The following is a 20,268-nucleotide window of genomic DNA, read 5'->3' as shown; positions in this document are numbered from 1 at the left end:
TAAATTTTCCAATCGGATTTCTTTAATGGCAAGAGTGTTATATTCCAATTCACATTCAATTAATAATTCATTTTTTTAATTATTTCTTTGTTTCCCTTTTGATCCTCCAATTTTAAGGGGTATTGTTTTGTTCTAATTGGGCAGGCCCCCCCCTTTTATTTCTACTTTAACAAGCAAAGATTTATTATTTTTTTTTTCTTACCTGGAACTTTAGATGCCCATACTCTCAGATATACCTGATTAAGGATTTCTTCTATTTCAGGGAGATCCTCCTGTTTGCTTTTCTATTGAATTAAAGATAAACTCAAAACTTCAATTGATTGATGATTTTTGACTCCTAATTCCATTTTGCCTTCTTTAAATGTTGCTTCTCACCCTAATAAAGATTTCTGGAGGATTTGGCATGTATAAAAATTTATGGATTCCTATTTGTTTTCCCAATTTATACTCTAAAGGTTTCACAAATTCTTTTCCTCTGATTTAAGATTGAATAAGTTGCTCCTGTATCCACTTAAAATTCCACTTTATTTCCTCTAGTTCCTCTTTTTAATTTAATCAGTGGATCTGCTAGGGTAGATTCTCCAGATCCCTGTCAGTCTAGTTCTAATTCAGTCACCGGAGCTACCTCATGGCACTTCCCCCAGGGCAGTCTCACTTCCAACATCCAAACTCCTTACAGTATGCACACTGATCCCATCCCACAAGAGAATTCAATTTCTCACCTCTGCCTGTCATTCCTCCTCTACCTCTGCCTCATCCTCTCACATTAGTCCCTCCACCAGTTTCTACTTGTCCCAAAGCAGCCACTGTAGCCGTGCCTATAGCACGACTCAGCTCTTTCTTCTCTACATGTTTCCGATACCGATACACTCTCCACAGTTCTTTAACATTCCCAAGTCCTTCTGCTCCCAATATCACAGGCTGGAAAACATCTCTCCAGCTTAGCTTTATGGTTTTCCCTTTCCTTTTCCAAAGCCAAAATTAGGGATCTGGCAGAGCTATATTAATTTAACATTCTGTCTGCCACTCCTATTAGAAAAGAGTGAAGTTTTTAAGATAAAATAATCATATAAAATGGTAGGAACAATTATGTTTGAGAGGTTTATAAATCAATAATGAGATTTTGTAGATTAGAAAGAGCTATAATTTTGCATTTCCGTCTGTAGTCCAGTATCGTGGTTAACCTGTAACCAGTGATACAATGGTAGTCTTGGTAGCAAGAGCTTATATAACCATATATGGTGAAGGGTGTATGGGTGAATTTAGAGAAGTATATTGTGAAATTCTATCCAAGCAGAACCTAGAAATTACCAGAGGTAGTCAAGGGAAAGGGAACAATGCTGGCGTCCACATAATGGCTGGGATATGTCCAGAGGACAAAAAAGTGAAAAGAACAAGCTGAGGAAGACTTCTTACTTCATCCGAGGAAGACTCCTTACTTCATCAGGACGACCACCAGATGGGGGCTGCGCAAGCGCAGAAGAAGCTGATGTCATAATAGACTGATGCGGTAATCCTTAATGCATTTGTATTAGTTAATGATGTAATCTGTATTGAATATGTATTAGCTATGTAACCTTCAGTGTATAAATTGTGAATGCGATGTGACGGGGTCGAAGCCAGATTTGGGCGCGTGCCCCTGGTTTCCCAGCGCTGCAATAAAGCACCTCATATAACCATTCTGGTGGTTATGTGTCAGTTCTTACGCTAACACTCCGGGTGGTTTCTTAAAGTGAAAAATGTATCTGCATATGATGCAGAGGGTTGACCAATGTACAGGGGGGTTGTACAGGGGGGTTAGAGGAATTCGATTGCTTAAGCAAAGGTATTATCTGTACCTATCATGCCTACTAAGCAGAACAAAGGCACTAACTATTGATAAGGAAAAGCAGACACTTGGTTCTATTGACAAGGAAAAGCAGACACTTGGTTCTATTGATAGGGAAAAGCAGACCCCTGAATCTACCGATAAGCACCTATTGATAGGGGAAAGCAGACCCCTGAATCTACTGTTAAGGGGGAGAAGCAGATGGTTGATGGCTGGGACCAAACCCTAAGGCCATACGTGAAGACTAAAAGGTGAAAAGTTCAAGAAGAGGAAGACTCATTTACTTCATCTTGAAGACCCCTACCCACAGGAGGAAGACTCATTTACTTCATCTTGAGACCCCTGCCCATGACCAGAGGGGGCACTGCGCAGGCGCAAAGGACCTTCTAGCTCATTGTAATATGAAGTGGGGATAGGACATGAATACGTATAGGCATATGGTGCAACCTTATAAATGTAGAGAGAAACAACACTGGGGCACACATGACTTTGAGGAATTATCCCTGTGCGTCTCAGTGCTGAATAAAAGCATACCTACTTTACAACTTTAACGAGTTGTGAAGTCAATCCGCACATCAATTTGGCGAGCCAGCCAGGAGTCCTCTGTTGGGCTGCAGGATCGGCTGAGGAGCGGAGATCCTAGGCACCCCAGTCCGCTTGCCTGGAGGAGCTCCGCTTCTCGTCCGCTCACTGCAGGGACAGACAACAACCAGTGCCGGCTGCGGAGAAACAGTATGCTTGAAATTTAGGTAATTAAGGTAATTTAGAAGGCCTGTAAAGCGTATGCGTGGCCCGGGGCTGCTGGTAAGGCATGCAGAGATGTCTGGCGCACAGCGTAGTTCCCCTTGATAGCTAGGGCTTGCAAGCAGGGAGCTCGCCGACCGATAGAGCGTCTGCTAGCGACCCTGAGGGTGCATCGGGTGAGTCCGGGTTTTTGCTGCATTCCAAGTTTTGGGAAGCAGGACGGACCTGCTGCCGTAAGAAGCAACAGGAGAAGGATAAGCAGAACTGTAGTGTGGGTGTGTGGGATCCCATGTGTGTGTTTGTGTTTCTGTGTGACTGAGACGTAGCATAGCTACGAAGCGAGTGTGGAGTCCTGATCCGCGGTTCCGTGTTCTCCGCGAGGAGAGCGGCCGGAGACAGACGAAGTGTCTTTGTTTTGTGTTGTGTCTAAGTGTTTTGTGTGTGTATATGTCTGTCGTTAGTGTTAAAGATTACAGTTCTTAAGCGGTGGGGGAGAAGTAGACAAAAGTCAACTGTTGCTATTGGGGGGGGGGGGGGTGTGTGTGTTAAGTAGAGTTCCCTCTGCGCCCCAGTGGCTGTATAACAGAAATATAATGTCTGTAGTCCTACTCTTGAGACCTGGACTTTACACTCAGTACCAGAGGCTTGTAGCCTCACATATGGGTGCATAATAACTTTTGAACAGTGGAACCTGCCGTGGATACTAGGACGGTGTAAATTTTGATGGAACCGAAACTATGATCCAACAACAGGGGAGTTGATCTTCAGAACCCAGAGATATTATTTTACTGAACCCCCTGAGAATATCATAACACTCCTGTGTAGGTGCTCTCATATTTTTTAAGTGCATTTGCAGAGCACTGGGAAAGAGAAGCTGCAGAGATTTGTAAAAGATTGTTTGAAATGGGAGCCGGTCAAAACAAGGGAATTCTGAAGAAAAGGCCATTGGGTTACATTTTGGCACACAGGAAAGAACTGGGAGGGTCTTCTGGGGGCTCGGTAAACAAGAAAACATTGATGAAATATTGTAACCGATGGTGGCCTTTATATACTTCGGAAGATCAGGAGAAATGGCCTGAAAATGGAACTCTGAATTATAATACATTGTTACAATGAATGTTGGTTTTGAGGTGGCCAGGAAAATGGGATTCAGTACGATATACAGATACGTTTTTCACTTTAAGAAACCACCCAGAGTGGCAGGCAGAATGTGAAATTAATATAGCTCTGCCAGATCCCTAATTCTGGCTTTGGAAAAGGACAAGGAAAAACTGAAAGCTAAGCTGGAGAGATGTTGTTCGGCCTGTGATATTGGGGAATGATGTTTAAAAGTTACAAACAGGAAAATTATGTATCACCTCCGAGAGGAGCACCCTCTGTATCTGTCCTGTCAGATATTGATGAGGAGGAGATTGCTGTCACCTGCAACAAGCAGCGCATTCACATTAAACCAGAAGTGCTGTTGCAGCGGCAGGGTCTGAAACCTCTGCAGAGCAGGGGGAGCAACTGTGAGGAAAAAAACGGGGGGGAAACCAAGTGGAAAGGAGGGGAGCTCGCGCAGCTCCTGTGTTTGAGCACGGGATGGGTGCTGGGGCGGACAAACAAGTGGGAACAGACATGTTGACAGACGGGACTGAGGGGTTGTTGAATAAATGTGGACAGAAGTGCTTTGAAACTGATGGAGGAGGAATGTCGGGCAAAGGTGGGGGAAGTGGATTCTTCCCCTGTGGAACCGGATCGGTGTGTGTGTGCTGTGGGGAGTTTTGAACGTTGGAAGTGAGACTGCCCTGCGGGGTAGGGAGCGCCATGGGGTGGCTCCGGTGGCTGAATTGGAACTAGGCTGACAAGGGACCTGGGGAATCTACCCTAGCAGATCCACTGGTTACATTAAATCTATGGACTAGAGGAAATAAAGTGGAATTTAGGTGGCTACAGGAGCAACTTATTCGGCGTTAAATCAGAGGGAAAAGAATTTGTTACAGATGGGGGAGCTACTGGCCACCAAGGAAAAAAAAAAAGTGCAAAACGATGCAACCCTTAAGGTACAAATTGGGATAACAAATAGGAATGCATAAAATTTTTTATGCATGCTGAATTCTCCGAAATCTTCATTAGGGCAAGAAGCAACATTTAAAGAAGGCAAAATGGAATTAAGAGTTAAAAATCAATTAATTGCAGTTTTGAGTATATCTTTAATTCAACAGAGAAAGCAAACAGGAGGACCTCCCTGAAATAGAAGAAATCCTTAACCAGGTGTATGTGGGAGTATGGGCATCTGAAGTTCCAGGTAAGGCGAAAAATGCTTTGCCTGTTAAAGTAGAAATAAAAAGGGGGACCTGCCCAATTAGAATAAAATAATATCCAACACAACCCACATTTATTTATTAATTGAATGTGAATTGGAATATAATACTCCTATCTTGCCAGTAAAGAAATAAAGTTGCAGATTGGTTCAAGATATCAGGAATCAACAAATTTATAGAGGATATTTATCCAGTAATAGCTAATCCATTTTCCTTATTGACTAAATTGAATCAGAAATGATTTGCCGTCTTGGATTTAAGGACTCTTGCTTACCATTGGCCAAAGAAAACCAGAATTTATTTGCTTTTGAATGGGAAAATCCTGACACAGTAAAGAAAACCCAATTAACTTGGACAGTATTATCTCAAGGGTTTTAAAACAGTCCTTTCAAAATCAGCACTGGAACTAGAATCATGAAAATCACCCATTCAGATGGGGACTCTGTTACAATATGTGGATGACCTATCAGTTGCTACTGAAACAAGGGAAGAATGTGTTCAGTGAATGGTGGGATTATTGAATTTTCTGGGACTGAATGGTTATTGGGTAACCAGACAAAGACCCAACTAATCCAAACCCGAGTTTCCTACCTAGGATATGAAATAACAGGAGGACAGAGAGAGCTTGGAACTGCTAGAAGAGAAGCCATTTGTCAACAACCATCAAGAATCTCCGTATGTTCCTGGGAGTGACTGGATGTTGCCGACTTTGGATGTATGATTATGGTGTTCCGGTAAGACCCCTAGATGAACTGTTAAACCCCTCTCTCTTTATTCATCAGAGGAGGGCTTTAGAAATTTAAAAGCAGAGCTAATGAGAGCTGCAGCTCTGACTTCTGGATATGACTAAATCCTTTTGGCTATATTCCTATGAAGAACAGGGAATAGCTTTGGTGGTCCTTAGTCAGAAACTAGGACCCTATAAGAGGGCAGTGGTGCATTTTTCAAAACAGCTGAATGAAGTGAGCAAAAAATGGCCTGGATGCCCAAGGGCTGTGACAGGAGTTGTCATGAATATTGAAGAGGCTCGCAAATTCACCTTGGGACAAAGTATTACTGTACTAGTGTCCCATGTGGTATCAGCAGTCCTGGAACAGAAAGAAGCCCACTGTCATGTTTTTTAAAATACCAGGCCACCCTTGTGCAACATCATGATACAGAAATTGTGGTCAGTGTTGTCAATCCAGAATCCTTTTGCAGAACAACCAACAGAACTATTCACACCCGACTGAACTGTGCCAACCAGATTTGAAAGAAACCTCTGGAACGTGCCCTGCAATTGGCTAAAGGCAAAGGGATAAATCTTTGTACTGATTCCAAATATGCATTTGGTGTGGTCCATGCACAGTGTGCCATCTGGAAAGAATGAGGACATTTGAACACACAGGAGAAACAGATTAAACATGCTACAGAAATTCTATGACTACTAAGAGCTGTTCAGCTACCTGAGGAGGTAGCTGTTATGTATTGAGGGCATCAACAAGGTGAATCTGATCAGGAAATTGGAAATAATTTGGCCAATTTTGAAGCCAAATGAGCAGCTGAACAATCTAAACTCATTCCCTTAATCCCTGATGGCAAACTAACAATTGAGAAATCTAAACCTAGGTATTCAAAGGAGGATAGAAAATTGATTGGAGCTTTCAAAGGAGAGGAAAACAAACAAGATTAGGTTCAGATACCTGATGGGCGAATTATAATCCCCTATAACCAACTCTGGAAGCTAGTTCAAGAAGAACATAATAAAACTCATTGAGGTAGCAACTCTTTGTATAAATACTTAGATGAACAAATTGAAGGAAGGAATCTGTATAACATAGTTCAATTAGTGACAATGTCAGCTCTGTCTCAAGAATAACCCTAAAATTGAAAGTAGAAATCAAATTGGTACAACTGGGGAGGAAGTTATCTGGGACAGCACTGACAATTTTATTTTCTGAATTATTGAGACCAATATTTGTTGGTGCTAACTAATACTTTTTCAGGGTGGCCAGAAGCATTCCCTTGTAGAATAAATAATGCAAGACAAGTAATTGGAACATTGTTAAACAGTGTAATACCTTGTTCTGGAGTACCAGAGGCAATTTCTTCTGACCGAGGCTCAACCTTTAGTACAAGAAATTAGCAAAAATTAGAAATTCATTGGCAACTACATGTTCCATACAGGCCAGTGGGCAAGTTGGAAAGATAATAAAACAACAGATTAGTATGTCAAGATACTGATACCAAGCCTTACCACTGGCTTTATTAAGAATTTGAACTAAACCTCGGTCGAAAGAAGAGGCTATCCCATGTAAAATTTTATATGGAAGACAATATCAGTCCCAGTTTAAAGGAGAAAGTCTTCTGGAAGTGGGAGAAGGTTATCTCCTAGAGTTTCTGATCAATCTGGGAAAAGCAATTAGAAGAAAGAAGAAAATACTGAGGACAAGAGCGAGAGGTGTGGATTATCAGACTCACCCTTTTAGATTCAGCGACTGGGTTTAAGAATTTTTCAGGAGATCCTCTACGGGAGAAGTGGAGCGGACCGTACCAGATAATATTGACCACCTTTACAGCAGTGAAGATAAAGGAACAAAGAAAGCACCAGAACCAGAGAAGACATGGCGGATCGAACCTTCAGGACCCTCGCATATGAAATCATATCAGTCATAATTTGGATTTATGTGATAACTGACATACCACCTTGGGACTAATACTTATACCTGAAATTAATGCAGAATGTTACTAAAGTTGTTAATTGCAGTGACTGTTGGGTGTGTGCACGGTTGCCTGAATCAGGGGAAGATCAGGGCCTTCCATTAATTGGCATTCCAATTTCCAACATTATCTCCTGGAAAGATGTACTACACCAGGTACCAGAATAGGAGACTGTGTTTGTTTAAATGCCACAGGTGTAGGTCACTATTCATATTGTAATCACACTATTAATATAGATGGTATTCTGGTTCAGTGGTGGCCTGTTCCTGAAGGGAAAGGATGGTATTGGTTAAGTGAGGGTTTAACCCTATTGCTGAACAGAGTACTGCATTTCATAGTTTTGTGAGATGGCTAATTCCATCTTTGGGAATAAGTGAATTAGAGAAGGCAATCATAAATATCTCAGCAACCATAGGAAATAGAAAGTAAAACCATTGATATAATCCCAGTGGAACAAGAATCAATGAAAATTGCTGTTCCTGAAACAGATCTGGAGGAAATCTGGAAACAAACTAAAATATTTAATAAAATGGCCAAGGATGATACCTCCTGGGGTTTGAAGAAGCTACCTTCATGGTTATCTGATCTCTCCTGGTTAAGGCAACTGGTTGCAGGAATATTAATGCCAACCGTATCCTGGGCTGCACCAAAAGGAGTGTGACCAGCAGGTCGAAGGAGGTGACCCTGCCCCTTTATTCTGCTCTCATGAGACCTCACTTGGACTATTGTATGCAGTTCTGGTGTCCTCAACATAAAAAGACATGGAACTGTTGGAACAAGTCCAGAGGAGGGCCATGAGGATGAATGGGGACTGGAGCACCTCCTGTATGAAGATGGCTGAGAAAGTTGGGGGTGTTCAGCCTGGAGAAGAGAAGGCTGTGTGGAGACCTCATAGCAGCCTTCCAGTATCTGAAGGGGGCATATAGGGATGCTGGGGATGGACTCTTCATTAGGGACTGTAGTGATAGGACAAGGGGTAATGGGTTAAAACTTAAACGGGAAGTTTAGATTGGATATAAGGAAGAAATTCTTTACTGTAAGGGTGGTGAGGCACTGGAATGGGTTGCCTGGGGAAGTTGTGAATGCTCCATCCCTGGCCAGGTTGGACAGAGCCTTGGGTGACATGGTTTAGAGAGAGGTGTCCCTGCCCATGGCAGGGGGGTTGGAACTAGATGATCTTAAGGTCCAACCGTAACTATGCTATGATTCTATGCTTTGAAAAAGTGTACAAGGAATTGTTTGTAAAGACAAGATACATGTGATTTTTAATGAGTGAAGATGACTCATTTTGGAGTCTCTTCTGTGTTTTATGAAGTAACATCTCTTGTAATAAGCTTGATAATCTTGCTGTTGAGGCAGAGTAAAAAATATTTTATTGTTTTATAGTTGCACTGTAAATTAAACATTAAAATTTGCAACTCTTGCAGGCAATACTGGGGCAGGATGTTTTTCATCGATCACTGGTGGCATGTTGCCTTGAGATCATTACCTTCACATACAACCCACCTGGAAACTTTCCGTTCATCCCTGAAGTATTTGACATTCCATTTTATAATTTTTATAAGGTAAAGTGTTTGATAGCTAAAATGCTCATCCAGTCATGAGTAAGTCATGTTAATGTACACACTAACCCTTCATGCTCAGCTTTGCCCTCTTTTGTATTGAAAAAAATATTACACAAGTGTCTGTTTTTCTGGGGTGTGTCTTGGACATTTAGCAATCAAACAGTGTTAGCAGTTTGAGGAGCAGTATCCATGTAGCAACTGCTGTATTATCATTGTATCATGAACTACTGTTGCAGCTGGATGTCTTTGTTTAGAAAGATACAAATATCTGTCTTCTGATGAAAGCGGAAGGCAGCACCCGATTGAGGCACAGTGATGCAGCCTTCATGTTTCTAATAGTCTCTTCCTTGAAAATCAGGAATTAGCTCTTTCTGTAAGAAACAATCTATGAAACAAGTACACTATGTTGATCATAATTATCCACCTTGCCGGTAATTGAAGTTTTCATCAGAGCAGAGGATGGCATTTGTCGGGAAGTAGTAAAACACCTTAATCATATTGAGGAGCAGATCTTGGAAAGCACGGCGTGGAAACAGGAATCCATACTGTGGGACAGAATCAGGGATAATGAAAACAAGGCTCCTGCTTGCAAAGAGGTGAGCACTTCTTTCTGTTTTACAGTTTTTCTCATCAGACAGGATAGTAGAGAGGAGATTTTATACTCTGAAGGAGAGGCTCTACATGTTTAAATCTTTGTTTCACCCTACAAGGTGATCAGTTTAGAGGACACAGGAACTGTAGTGTGCTGCAGGGACAGCGTCATGGTTTAAGCCCAGCCGGTAACTCAGAACCATGCAGCTGCTCGCTCACTCCCCACTTCTTCCTCCCCCCACTCCCAGAGGGATGGGGAGGAGAATCAAAAGAATGTAACCCCCATGGGTTGAGATAAGAACAGTCCGGTAACTAAGATATAACACAAAACCACTACTGCTACCACCAATAATAATAATGATAAGGGAAAGTAACAAGGAGAGAGAATACAGTTGCTCACCACCCACCAACTGGTACCCACCCCGACGTGAGCAGCAATCTGGGCCTTCTGGGTAACTCTCCCCAGTTTATATACTGGCCATGATGTGCTGTGGTATGGAATACCCTTTTGGCTAGTTTGGGTCAGGTGTCCTGTTTCTTCTTCCTCATGGCTTCTCCTCGTCCCTGGCAGAGCATGAGACTCAGAAAGTCCTTGATCAGAGTAAACATTGCTTAGAAACAACTCAAAACATCAGTGTGTTATTAGTGTTGTTCCCAGGCTGAAAGTCAAAAACACAGCATTGCACTAGCTAGTAAGAAGGAGAAAAAATGACTGCTACTGCCAAGCCCAGGACGGACAGACACAATGGAGATATGCAGGTGAGGTGATTATCACCCAGTATTTGCACAGCATAGTTGAACAGGGAACATAAAGGCTAAGCAGGGAAGATTTGGACAAGTCACTTCTGCTTGATAAGATTACTAGGCAAGGAAATGTGATTAAAAAAAGCAGACTTTTAACTGTAGTCACAGGAAGATTTAAACCAGGCATCACTAACGGTTGCTGGTCAATTGCTGAGGTGAGTAGCTCGAGAGAGGACGCCTTGAACACCGGAGCGGGGGAGATCAGCGTCCAGGAGCCTCAACTCAGAGCGACAAGAGCCACCGAGGGAGCCTCAAGTCCTCGACAGGACCTGCCCAGGAGCCGGCACCTCAGCTGATGTGAGCAGCTGACTCACAGGGGGCGGAGCTAGGGGGAACGGTGCTAGCCCTGATTGGTTAAAAACCTGCCCCAGGGAGTGCGAGTGACCAGGAGCGCGGTGAACAGGAGCTGGTCGAGGTAGTTTGCACGGGCAGGTGAGCACTCGCCGTATGACCAGGGCCTGGTATGGGAGCTCTCCTCTGGCTGCCCCGGCTGTGGCCACCGTAGGCACTCAGAGCTGATGAGAGGGGAGGCTGCAGTGCAGAGCTCGGGGTGTAGAGAGTGCCTGCACTGCTCTGGTGAGGGAAAGGTACACAATGGGCAGGGCTGCACTGGGTGCTCCCTGGTGGAGGCTCTCCTGCAGCAGGTGACTGAGCTGCGGGAAGCTATTAATAGGCTACAAGATGTCAGGGTAGCTGAGAGAAAACAGGAATGCTTGCTCCCTGCCCAAACTGTGCAGAGTCCTCAAGCTTCACCTGTAGCTCATGGAGGAAAGAAGGAGATTGTTAGCTCTCAAAGCTGGGAATTGGTGAAAAAAAAAAAAAAAACAACAAAAAAAGGAGGAAAAGGACAATTAAAAGCAAGGGGCTTCCTCCTGAACCTGTTGCCCCCACGCAGAACCGCTTTGCTGTCCTGCAGGGGGCTCATGAGGAAACGCAGTTGCGCCAGAAACAGCCTGTTGATGCACTAGTAAAGAAGATTTCTACTGGTGCTGCCAGGAAAAAGCGGCGGGTTGTAGTGGTAGGGGATTCTACTTTGAAAGGGACAGAGGCGCTCGTCTGTCGGCCTGACCCAGTCTCAAGGGAGGTGTGTTGCCTACCAGGGGCACGGATCAGGGATGTGGCAGAGAGGCTGCCTGCTCTGGTAAGCCCCTTGGACTATTAACCACTTCTGGTGATACATGTGGGTGCTAGGGATATAGATAGTAGTAGCCTGGGGAACATAAAGAAGGACTACAGAGCCCTGGGAGAGGTGGTTAAGGGCTCTGGAGCTCAGACTGTCTTCTCATCTATTCTCCAGGATACAGGGGAGGAATTGAAAAAAAAAAGGAGGATTAGCCAGGTTAATAAATGGTTAAAAGGGTGGTGTCACAGTCAGGGGTTTGGGTGTCTTGAACATGGGACCCAAGTTTGTAGGCCAGGTCTAGCGGGGGCTGGTGGAGCTGGTCCGATAAAGAAGGGGAAGGGCAGTTTTGGTAGGAGGCTTGCCAGACTGGTTGGAAATGTGGCACTGCAGGGCAGCCTCGGATGCAGCGACCACGAGATGGTTGAATTTGAGATCCTCAGGACAGTGAGAAGAGCGTGCAGCAAGATCACTGCCCTAGACTTCAAAAAAGCAAACTTTGGCCTTTTCAGGAACTTGCTTAGTAAGGTTCCATGGTATATAGCCCTAGAGGGCAGGGGGGCTCAAGACTCTTGGTTGGTCTTCAAGGATCACCTGCTACAAGCTCAGGAGTGTTGCATCCCAACTAGAAGGAAGTGCAGCAGGAGGGCCAGGAGACCTCCTTGGATTGATAAGGAGCTCCTGAGGAAAATTCAAATGAAAAAAGAGTATTATAGAAAGTGGAAGCAAGGACAGGCAGCCTGGGAAGAGTACAGGGTTATTGTCCGGGAAGATAGAGACCAGGTTAGGAAAGCTAAGGCCCAGTTAGAATTAAACTTGGCTAGGGATATTAAGGATAACAGGAAGGGATTCTACAGGTACATAGCAAATAAAAAACAGATTAGGGAGAATGTAGGCCCCCTCAGGAAGCTCTCGGGTGAACTAGCTACACAGGATTTGGAGAAGGCTGAGGTTCTGAATGACTTCTTTGCCTTGGTCTTCTCTAGCAAAGGCTCTGACCGTACCACCCAAGTCTTGGAAGGCAGATGCAGGGACTATGAGAATGAAGACCTTGGGCCCACTGTAGGAGAGGAATTGGTTCGAGACCATCTTAAAAATCTGGATGTACACAAGTCCATGGGTCCTGATGAAATCCATCCTTGAATCCTGAAGGAGCTGGCGAATGCAGTTGCTATGCCACTGGCCATCATATTTGAAAAACACATGGCAGTCAGGTGAAGTTCCTGGTGACTGGAAAAAGGGAAATATAACCCCCATTTTCAAGAAGGGAAAAATGGATGACCTGGGGAATTACAGACCAGTCAGTCTCACCTCTGTGCCTGGCAAAATCTTGGAGCAGATTCTCCTGGAAGGCATGCTAAGGCACATGAAAAACAACAAGGTGCTTGGTGACAGCCAGCATGGCTTCACTAAGGGGAAATCCTGCCTGACCAATTTGGTGGCCTTCTATGATGGGGCTACAGAACTGATGGACAGCAGTAAAGCAGTTGATGTCATCTACCTGGACTTGTGTAAAGCGTTCGACACTGTCCCACACGACATTCTTGTCTCTAAATTGGAGAGACATCAATTTGATGAATGGACCACTCGGTGGATAAAGAACTGGCTGGATGGCCGCACACAAAGAGTTGTGGTCAATGGCTCAATGTCCAGCTGGAGACCAGTAACGAGTGGTGTCCCTCAGGGATCGGTGTTGGGACCGGTCTTGTTTAACATCTTCGTCGCTGACATGGACAGTGGGATTGAGTGCACCCTCAGCAAGTTTGCCAATGACACCAAGCTGTGTGGTTTGGTTGATATGCTGGAGGGAAGGAATGCCATCCAGAGGGACCTTGACACGCTTGTGAGGTGGGCTGATGCCAACCTCATGAAGTTTAACCATGCCAAGTGCAAGGTGCTACACCTGGGTCGGAGCAATCCCAGGCACAGCTACAGGCTGGGCAGAGAAGAGATTCAGAGCAGCCCTGCGGAGAAGGACTTGGGGGTGCTGGTCGATGAGAAAATGAACATGAGCCAGCAGTGTGCGCTTGCAGCCCAGAAAGCCAACCGTATCCTGGGCTGCATCAAAAGGAGTGTGAGCAGCAGGTCGAAGGAGGTGATCCTGCCCCTTTATTCTGCTCTCGTGAGACCTCACTTGGAGTATTGTGTGCAGTTCTGGTGTCCTCAACATAAAAAGGACATGGATCTGTTGGAACAAGTCCAGAGGAGGGCCACGAGAATGATCAGGGGACTGGAGCACCTCCCATATGAAGATAGGCTGAGAAAGTTGGGGCTGTTCAGCCTGAAGAAGAGAAGGCTGCGTGGAGACCTCATAGCAGCCTTCCAGTATCTGAAGGGGGCATATAGGGATGCTGGGGATGGACTCTTCATTAGGGACTGTAGTGATAGGACAAGGGGTAATGGGTTAAAACTTAAACAGGGGAAGTTTAGATTGGATATAAGGAGGAAATTCTTTCCTGTTAGGGTAGTGAGGCACTGGAATAGGTTGTTCAGGGAGGTTGTGAATGCTCCATCCCTGGCAGTGTTCAAGGCCAGGTTGGACGAGGCTTTGGGTGATATGGTTTAGAGCGAGGTGTCCCTGCCTGTGGCACGGGGGTTGGAACTTGATGATCTTAAGGTCCTTTCCAACCCTAACTATTCTATGACTTTATGATTCTATAAGTTTGTTACAGTACCCTGTCTACCCAAGTAGGACAACGGTTATGAAGTTTTGGTTAGGTTGATGTTAAGTTTTTCAGTGTTCTTTTGGTATTTTCTATAGTCGTGCTGTTAAAAATTCTGTAGTGTAGAAGCTTTTAAAAATGTGTTATTTAGTCACTCTGATACAGACACTCTAATACCAGTGTGAATATTGTAGGTAATGCCACCTCAGCATTTTGAGAGATCTGCTGGGAACAGTGTTGTGGGTTTTCCATTGACATCAAGAGGAATACATGTGTTCTGCACTGAAACTGGAGAACTAGGGAAAGGTGAGACTTCTAAAAGTATAATGTACTTACACTTCTTAGACCATGGCTTTAATTTTTCATCTAAGTGGTATACAGTAAGGAAGCTGCTTTAATGTCAAGGTCCAGTTAACTGCAAACACATCTTTATATGGTATTTCTATTGCAACTCACATAGTTAAGTCAGATGTGTGATGCATTCATTAATTTCAGCATGCATAAAATGCTGTTTTCAGGAAGCTATGTATATGAACAGCATGTATGTCTGCATACATATGTATATGTTAATACTTAAGCACACACTACTTAAGTTCTCATTGGTAGCACTTGAACAGTTTGTTTTACTGTTACACCAAAATCAAAGCCCCTTTTATATATTTAGTTATATGAAGTCTTAAACTTGTTCTTCGAAAAATAAAACATAATACATTAGCTTAGAAAAACATGAAACAGTATTATTTGAGATGAAGTAATCTCTAAAAGCAATCTGTAAAGGACAAACGTAGACATGAAGAGCTGGGCATGACATGTTTTGGTACCCCTTAGATTTCTCTCATGTATTTTTATAATATGGGATTATACAACAAGAGTTAAATATATATGTGCGTGTGTTGTTTCTCAGTGCACAGGCCTTTCATCCCCTTCAGCCACCCTGTATGACAGATACAGCTCTCCTGCAGCCAATCCTACAAGGAGAAGGCTGTTTGCTGATAACAATAACTCTGACAGCAGCACTCCAGTAAGAGTTTCCCAACAGCCTGTAGTGAATACGGTGCCTGTGCAGAACATGAATCCCCAAGTGATGTCAGTAACCCCAGTGCCTGGCCAGACACTGGTTACAGTGGCAACTGCCACCGTAACTACCAAAAATGGGCAAACTGTGACAATACCAGTACAAGGTGAGAGAAAGCTACTGTAGCACTATTGGAGCTTGCTCCCATCAGAGTATTAGGACACAGTAAGGAGGAAGGGGGAACAGTACACCAGTGGAGAAAAAAAAGCATTCCTAACTGGGGAAGAATTGTTTGAATAGATGAGCAGAAGTTAGAGATAGAACATGTATACAAGGATGTTCTGACTGCCAACATCTGCCTTATAGAACTGAGTTATTTCAGTCAGCCTGCCTTCCTGAACTGGCACTGGATGGAAGTTACATTAGTATGAAAAACTTGGTTCAATTTCATTATCTTCTAGTCTCCTTATGATGAAAAGCCAAAAGAATTTTGATGAAACAGTTTCATATATAATGTACTAAATATATAGTTATAAGCAACTAATAAAATTAGTAATTATTATTACTACCAAGAGAAGAATATTCCATTTCAAAGTGAATCTATACTTTCTGTCTGTTCATTCACATACCTGGAGAGTAGTTTTCTTATTCAGGCAACTTCTCATTAGCAAAGGAGTAGGCTCTCAGACCACGAGTTGTGAAGTATATTATGTACTTGGCTAGCAGGTACTTGAAGGTGTCTGTTTTCTTTAAGGCTTTGTAAAAGAAAGAAATTCACCTTTGAGACAGTTTGGCTTATCCAGTACGCAGCAGTTGCTCCAAGCTGTGCAGTGTCCTTCCTGTGCTCAGGACAACTCAAATTTAAGCCTAATTTAAACAAATGTTTTCTTAGAATCAATACCAGAACTGAGAATATATGTTTCTTTGAAGAAAGAAAAAAAATTTTTTTTGGCTTATCATTTGCACAGGTTTTACGGGTGTGCAGGTCTGAGCTGCTCTTGATCTGTGTGAGAAAAGCTGTATTGCTGGGCCCTAAGCACGTCTCCCTTTCCACAGGTGTACTATTTAGCTAGTGTTCGCCTGAGAGATCTCTGTGTCAAACTTGATGTATCTGATGAACTGCGAAAAAAGATCTGGACATGTTTTGAGTATTCCTTGGTGCACTGTCCTGAAATCATGATGGATAGACATCTGGATCAGCTGCTGATGTGTGCCATCTACATAATGGCTAAGGTAAGGTGTGAATAAAACAAAAACAAACCAACAAAACACCTCCCTAAGACTTAATGTTCCAAAGATTACAATTCCTCAAAAATCCCAAACCAACCAAACACTACAGACAACCACCCCAAACAAATAAAAAAGAACACAGAAAAACTGTTATCCTTTTCTGTCCATCTCCTCTTAGGTGACCAAGGAGGACAGATCATTTCAGAACATTATGCGCTGCTATCGGACACAACCACAAGCCAAGAGTCATGTAAGTACAGATCGTATTCAACAATGTGGTATCTGCTTTATTAAATGCCTTGGGTCTATCTTAGGAATGGATCTCTTTCTGAAGGAGCAGTTAGTATTCAATAACTGCAGTCTGTGAGACATTCTCCTCACCAGACAGCAGCTGATCCAAAATCCTGCACTACTGAAAGCTTTTCATGCTAGACTAAACCTAAAATAAAAAATTCGCAGCAGCAGTGACTGTTGGATACACTCCTCTTGGGAGGCTCTATTTTCCCCCATAAGCAGCAGTTTGATATCACAATGAAGTTTCTGAAAAGCCAATGTATCATGCAGATTATTGTTTCCTGAGTACATAACTGCCTACCTGACCATCCTCCCTTCGCTGTGCTCCTCTTTCTCCCAGCAGGTATATCGGAGTGTCCTGATAAAAGTCAGGAGATGCCGACAATGCTCTGGCAGCAGTGACAGCAGCGGCCAGCAGAACTCGCCTACAGAGAGAAGTAAAGAGAGGAACAAGGAAAGAAGTGAGTGATTCCCAATTCCAGGAGTTTGGGTTTAATTCTATTTCCAAAACAGTGTGTGTAAAGTAAGAGTTGGATTTTGTGTCACCCCACCCCAAACAGTTCCTTCTTTGCTGAACCTAGACACAATTGAGAATGTATTGATACCATGTAAGAGTTGCTATAACTCAGAAGTTACTCTTACACCCACTTTGACAGTTTGGAATCCATCACCACATGCGCTTCCCTTCTGAGTTTACCATGGTAGCTGGCCTCAGCTCTTGGAGCTCAGTCTGTACACCAAAGAACACGTCTTTGTAGAAAGGAAGGAAACCCATGGTATCCCATGCTCAAAGGTACTCCTTTACTTACCACAGTTGTGGAGCTGTAGCAGTTTCTTTTGCAGCATCTGTCTTCAGAGAGAGGGACAAACGAGGCACCTGCAACATCTGCTTCAGCCAATCCAACAGCTCTGCAGAGGCTTTCCTTAGCACATTTTCCTTGAGTTAACCTTTATAAAGGAAAGCAAATAAGTGATGCTGTATATTCCTACCACAAGTTTTCAAGATACTATGAGCTGAAAAAGCCTACTGTTCCCAATTTGAAATGGTGCCAGTTGGCAACAAGAGCTACCGTTAAAAGTGTAGCATGAATACCTGAAAAGCAGAGGTTTATCTCTGCTTACCGTGTGATGAAACTGAGCTTATACAGAAGAACCACTTGCGGTTTGTCTGGTAAGATGATAGAAATCAAGCATGTTTCTGTACATGTCCTCAGCAGCACATTGGTCTGTAACAAGGCTGATAATGCTTCTCTGTAAGATGAGGTGCTAAGGGTACAACATCAGCCTTGCTTGTGCTGACACCAGGTTCAGGCTCACTGTGCTGCAATTTAAGGGTGGGGAAGGCAGTGGCTTTATGGGGCTGAACAACAGGTGGAGGTGACTGGAGCAGGTGAAGCAGCTGTGGCTCAGCTCAGGAGCTGTTCCTCATTGCAGGGAGCAGAGACTCCAGCCCTGTGATGTGATCCATCAGCACCCTGCCTGTTCTGCACCCCAGCAGTGCCCCCCCCTCAACCCAACTAACCAGGGCCAACAGCAACACCAAGGAGGAGGAGCGAGGGGACCTCATACAGTTCTATAACAACATCTATACTGAGCAGATCAAAGAATTTGCCCTGAAATACACATCAAATACAGTAAGTAAATTCTGTGCTTTTAATTTGTTAAGAGATCTTTTTTTACCGTACCTACAACAGTGAAGTGCTCTTAGCTAACCCCACTGCAAACAAACTCCAGGGTTTATATTTTTATGACAAGTTCACCTCAAGGACACGCTCTGCTGCTAACACCAAGAACTGTCCATACCTACTTGCTGTTTTCTCCTGTATACAATACACAGCACTGAGCAATGTCAGCTGCCAGCCTCAGATAGCATTAGGAAAGTAAATTAAAAATAAAAACCAAAAGCACCACTGATCTGGCCAAATAACATGACACAACTTGCATCTGTTCTAAATATGTGTGGTGTGACAGCAGTGAGAAAAACTGAACCAAGTTTAAGGTGACCAGCTCACAGAAGCTGTGCTGTAGGATCAGACACCAACTGCGGTTTGATTTTTCTCTCTCCCTTTCTCTGTATACTGATTCCCCTCTGCTCTCACCCTACCCAGTCATGCGGGTGGACTCCCCTCACCATGTGCAGCTGTCCCACAACCACCCTTTGTACATCTCACCACACAAAAATGAGTCTGTGCTCTCTCCTCGAGAGAAAATGTTCTACTACTTCGGTAGCAGCACATCTAAGGTGAGATTGAAGGGTCTTAGTTTGCTTTTATAAATCCTTAATTCTACCTTTTCTTTTTGGTAGTGCCACACACTTCTGTTTACATAGTCTAACCTGTGCTTTCTCACCTGATGCTTTTCCAAATGCCAGTTCAGGTATCTAAGAAGTTGTAAAGCAATCAGGTGCCTAAGAGTACTGTGTACTTTGAAAAGTTACTCTTTGTACCAAAACAGGTGAAAGACTCGAGGCTGGCAATGGCACCCTTTGCTTTCAGGTGACAGGGGGTTCCTTGGTGTCCAAAGAGAACACCAAGCACAGTCCCACCCTCTTTACCTAGTGTGGAAAAAAATCCTCCAGCAAGCTGTGACCATGAGAGGACTCACCAGGGGAGCATGTAATAGCCTGAATCCCACCATCCCTGGGCACCAAGAATGAAGAAGAAATCTTCCTTAGGAATCATTTTCAGTCTTAATAGGAAGTGTTGTACCTATCGTGTAAGATAAGAGTCGCAACTAGGGTTGGATGGCCTTTGAGCTTTACATGTGTTGAAAAAACAAACCTACTTGAATGTGAGTACAGCATACTCTGGTAATTAAGAGACCAGCATGGTGATTGAGAACTATGGTCTGTCACAGGAAGCACTTCGTGCAGTGCAGATGTCTGGAAACAAAAGTGTATGTAAGCCCACTATAACGCAAATAACAAAGATTCCCCTTATGTTTAGGGAGACAAAATAATGAGAAATTGATTCTGCTTCCCCCATCCAGAGGCTACAGGAAATAAACAGCATGGTTAGAACTGGAGAACCTGCAACAAAGAAGAGAGGCATTCTCTTGGAAGATAGTACTGAAGCACCAGCCAAGCGTATCTTCCAGGAGAATTACACTGCTCTGCTAAAGCGACTACAATATATAGCAAATGACAGAGGCTCTCACTGAGAGTGTTCCAGCTATTCCAGGTATTCCGACCTACCTTCCTTCCTTCCTTCCTTCCTTCGTTCCCTCCCTCCCCCCTCCTTCCTCCCTTCCTCCCATCCTCCCTTTTCCTCCCTCTGCATTCTATTACCATCCTTCCTCCATTGCTTGCTTTCTTCCTTCTTTCCTTCCTTATCTAACTGCCAGCCTGCGCTATAGGAACTTCCTCCCTTCCTCCCTTCCTCCCTTCCTCCCTTCCTCCCTTCCTCCCTTTGT

The 20,268-nt window shown here is 43.8% G+C and overlaps 2 protein-coding genes across 2 annotated transcripts; both read left to right on the top strand.

Annotated features, from left to right (window-relative positions):
- Positions 1 to 8,987: 8,987 nt before the first annotated feature.
- On the top strand, positions 8,988 to 15,791 carry LOC133210822 (retinoblastoma-like protein 2; the record flags this gene model as incomplete). The annotated part of the gene is made up of 4 exons (XM_061350555.1): positions 8,988 to 9,139; positions 9,571 to 9,736; positions 14,513 to 14,639; positions 15,248 to 15,791. Coding segments are annotated over 4 exons (717 nt in total), but the record flags the coding sequence as incomplete, so codon positions are not given.
- Positions 15,792 to 16,368: 577 nt separating this feature from the next.
- On the top strand, positions 16,369 to 18,506 carry LOC133210821 (retinoblastoma-like protein 2). The gene is made up of 4 exons (XM_061350554.1): positions 16,369 to 16,566; positions 16,742 to 16,813; positions 17,201 to 17,318; positions 18,292 to 18,506. Exons 1-4 carry the CDS (start codon positions 16,510 to 16,512, stop codon positions 18,318 to 18,320), a joined length of 276 nt encoding a protein of 91 aa, XP_061206538.1. The 5' UTR covers positions 16,369 to 16,509; the 3' UTR covers positions 18,321 to 18,506.
- Positions 18,507 to 20,268: the final 1,762 nt, after the last annotated feature.

This window comes from Neopsephotus bourkii, unplaced genomic scaffold, assembly GCF_033783945.1.
Source record: "Neopsephotus bourkii isolate Nb327-2 ecotype Australia unplaced genomic scaffold, CSIRO-AGI_Nbou_v1 NB_521, whole genome shotgun sequence".
In the NCBI taxonomy this organism is placed as follows: domain Eukaryota; kingdom Metazoa; phylum Chordata; class Aves; order Psittaciformes; family Psittacidae; genus Neopsephotus; species Neopsephotus bourkii.
This window is presented reverse-complemented; position numbering and strand designations above follow the sequence as displayed.

What these genes read in the sequence shown, in the direction of transcription:
- LOC133210821 (XM_061350554.1), top strand. Translation starts at nt 16,510, where the DNA reads ATGATGGATAGACATCTGGATCAGCTGCTGATGTGTGCCATCTACATA. An exon ending in CCATCTACATAATGGCTAAG is followed by an intron (nt 16,567 to 16,741) that starts GTAAGGTGTGAA and finishes ATCTCCTCTTAG; the next exon opens with GTGACCAAGGAGGACAGATC. An exon ending in AACCACAAGCCAAGAGTCAT is followed by an intron (nt 16,814 to 17,200) that starts GTAAGTACAGAT and finishes TTCTCCCAGCAG; the next exon opens with GTATATCGGAGTGTCCTGAT.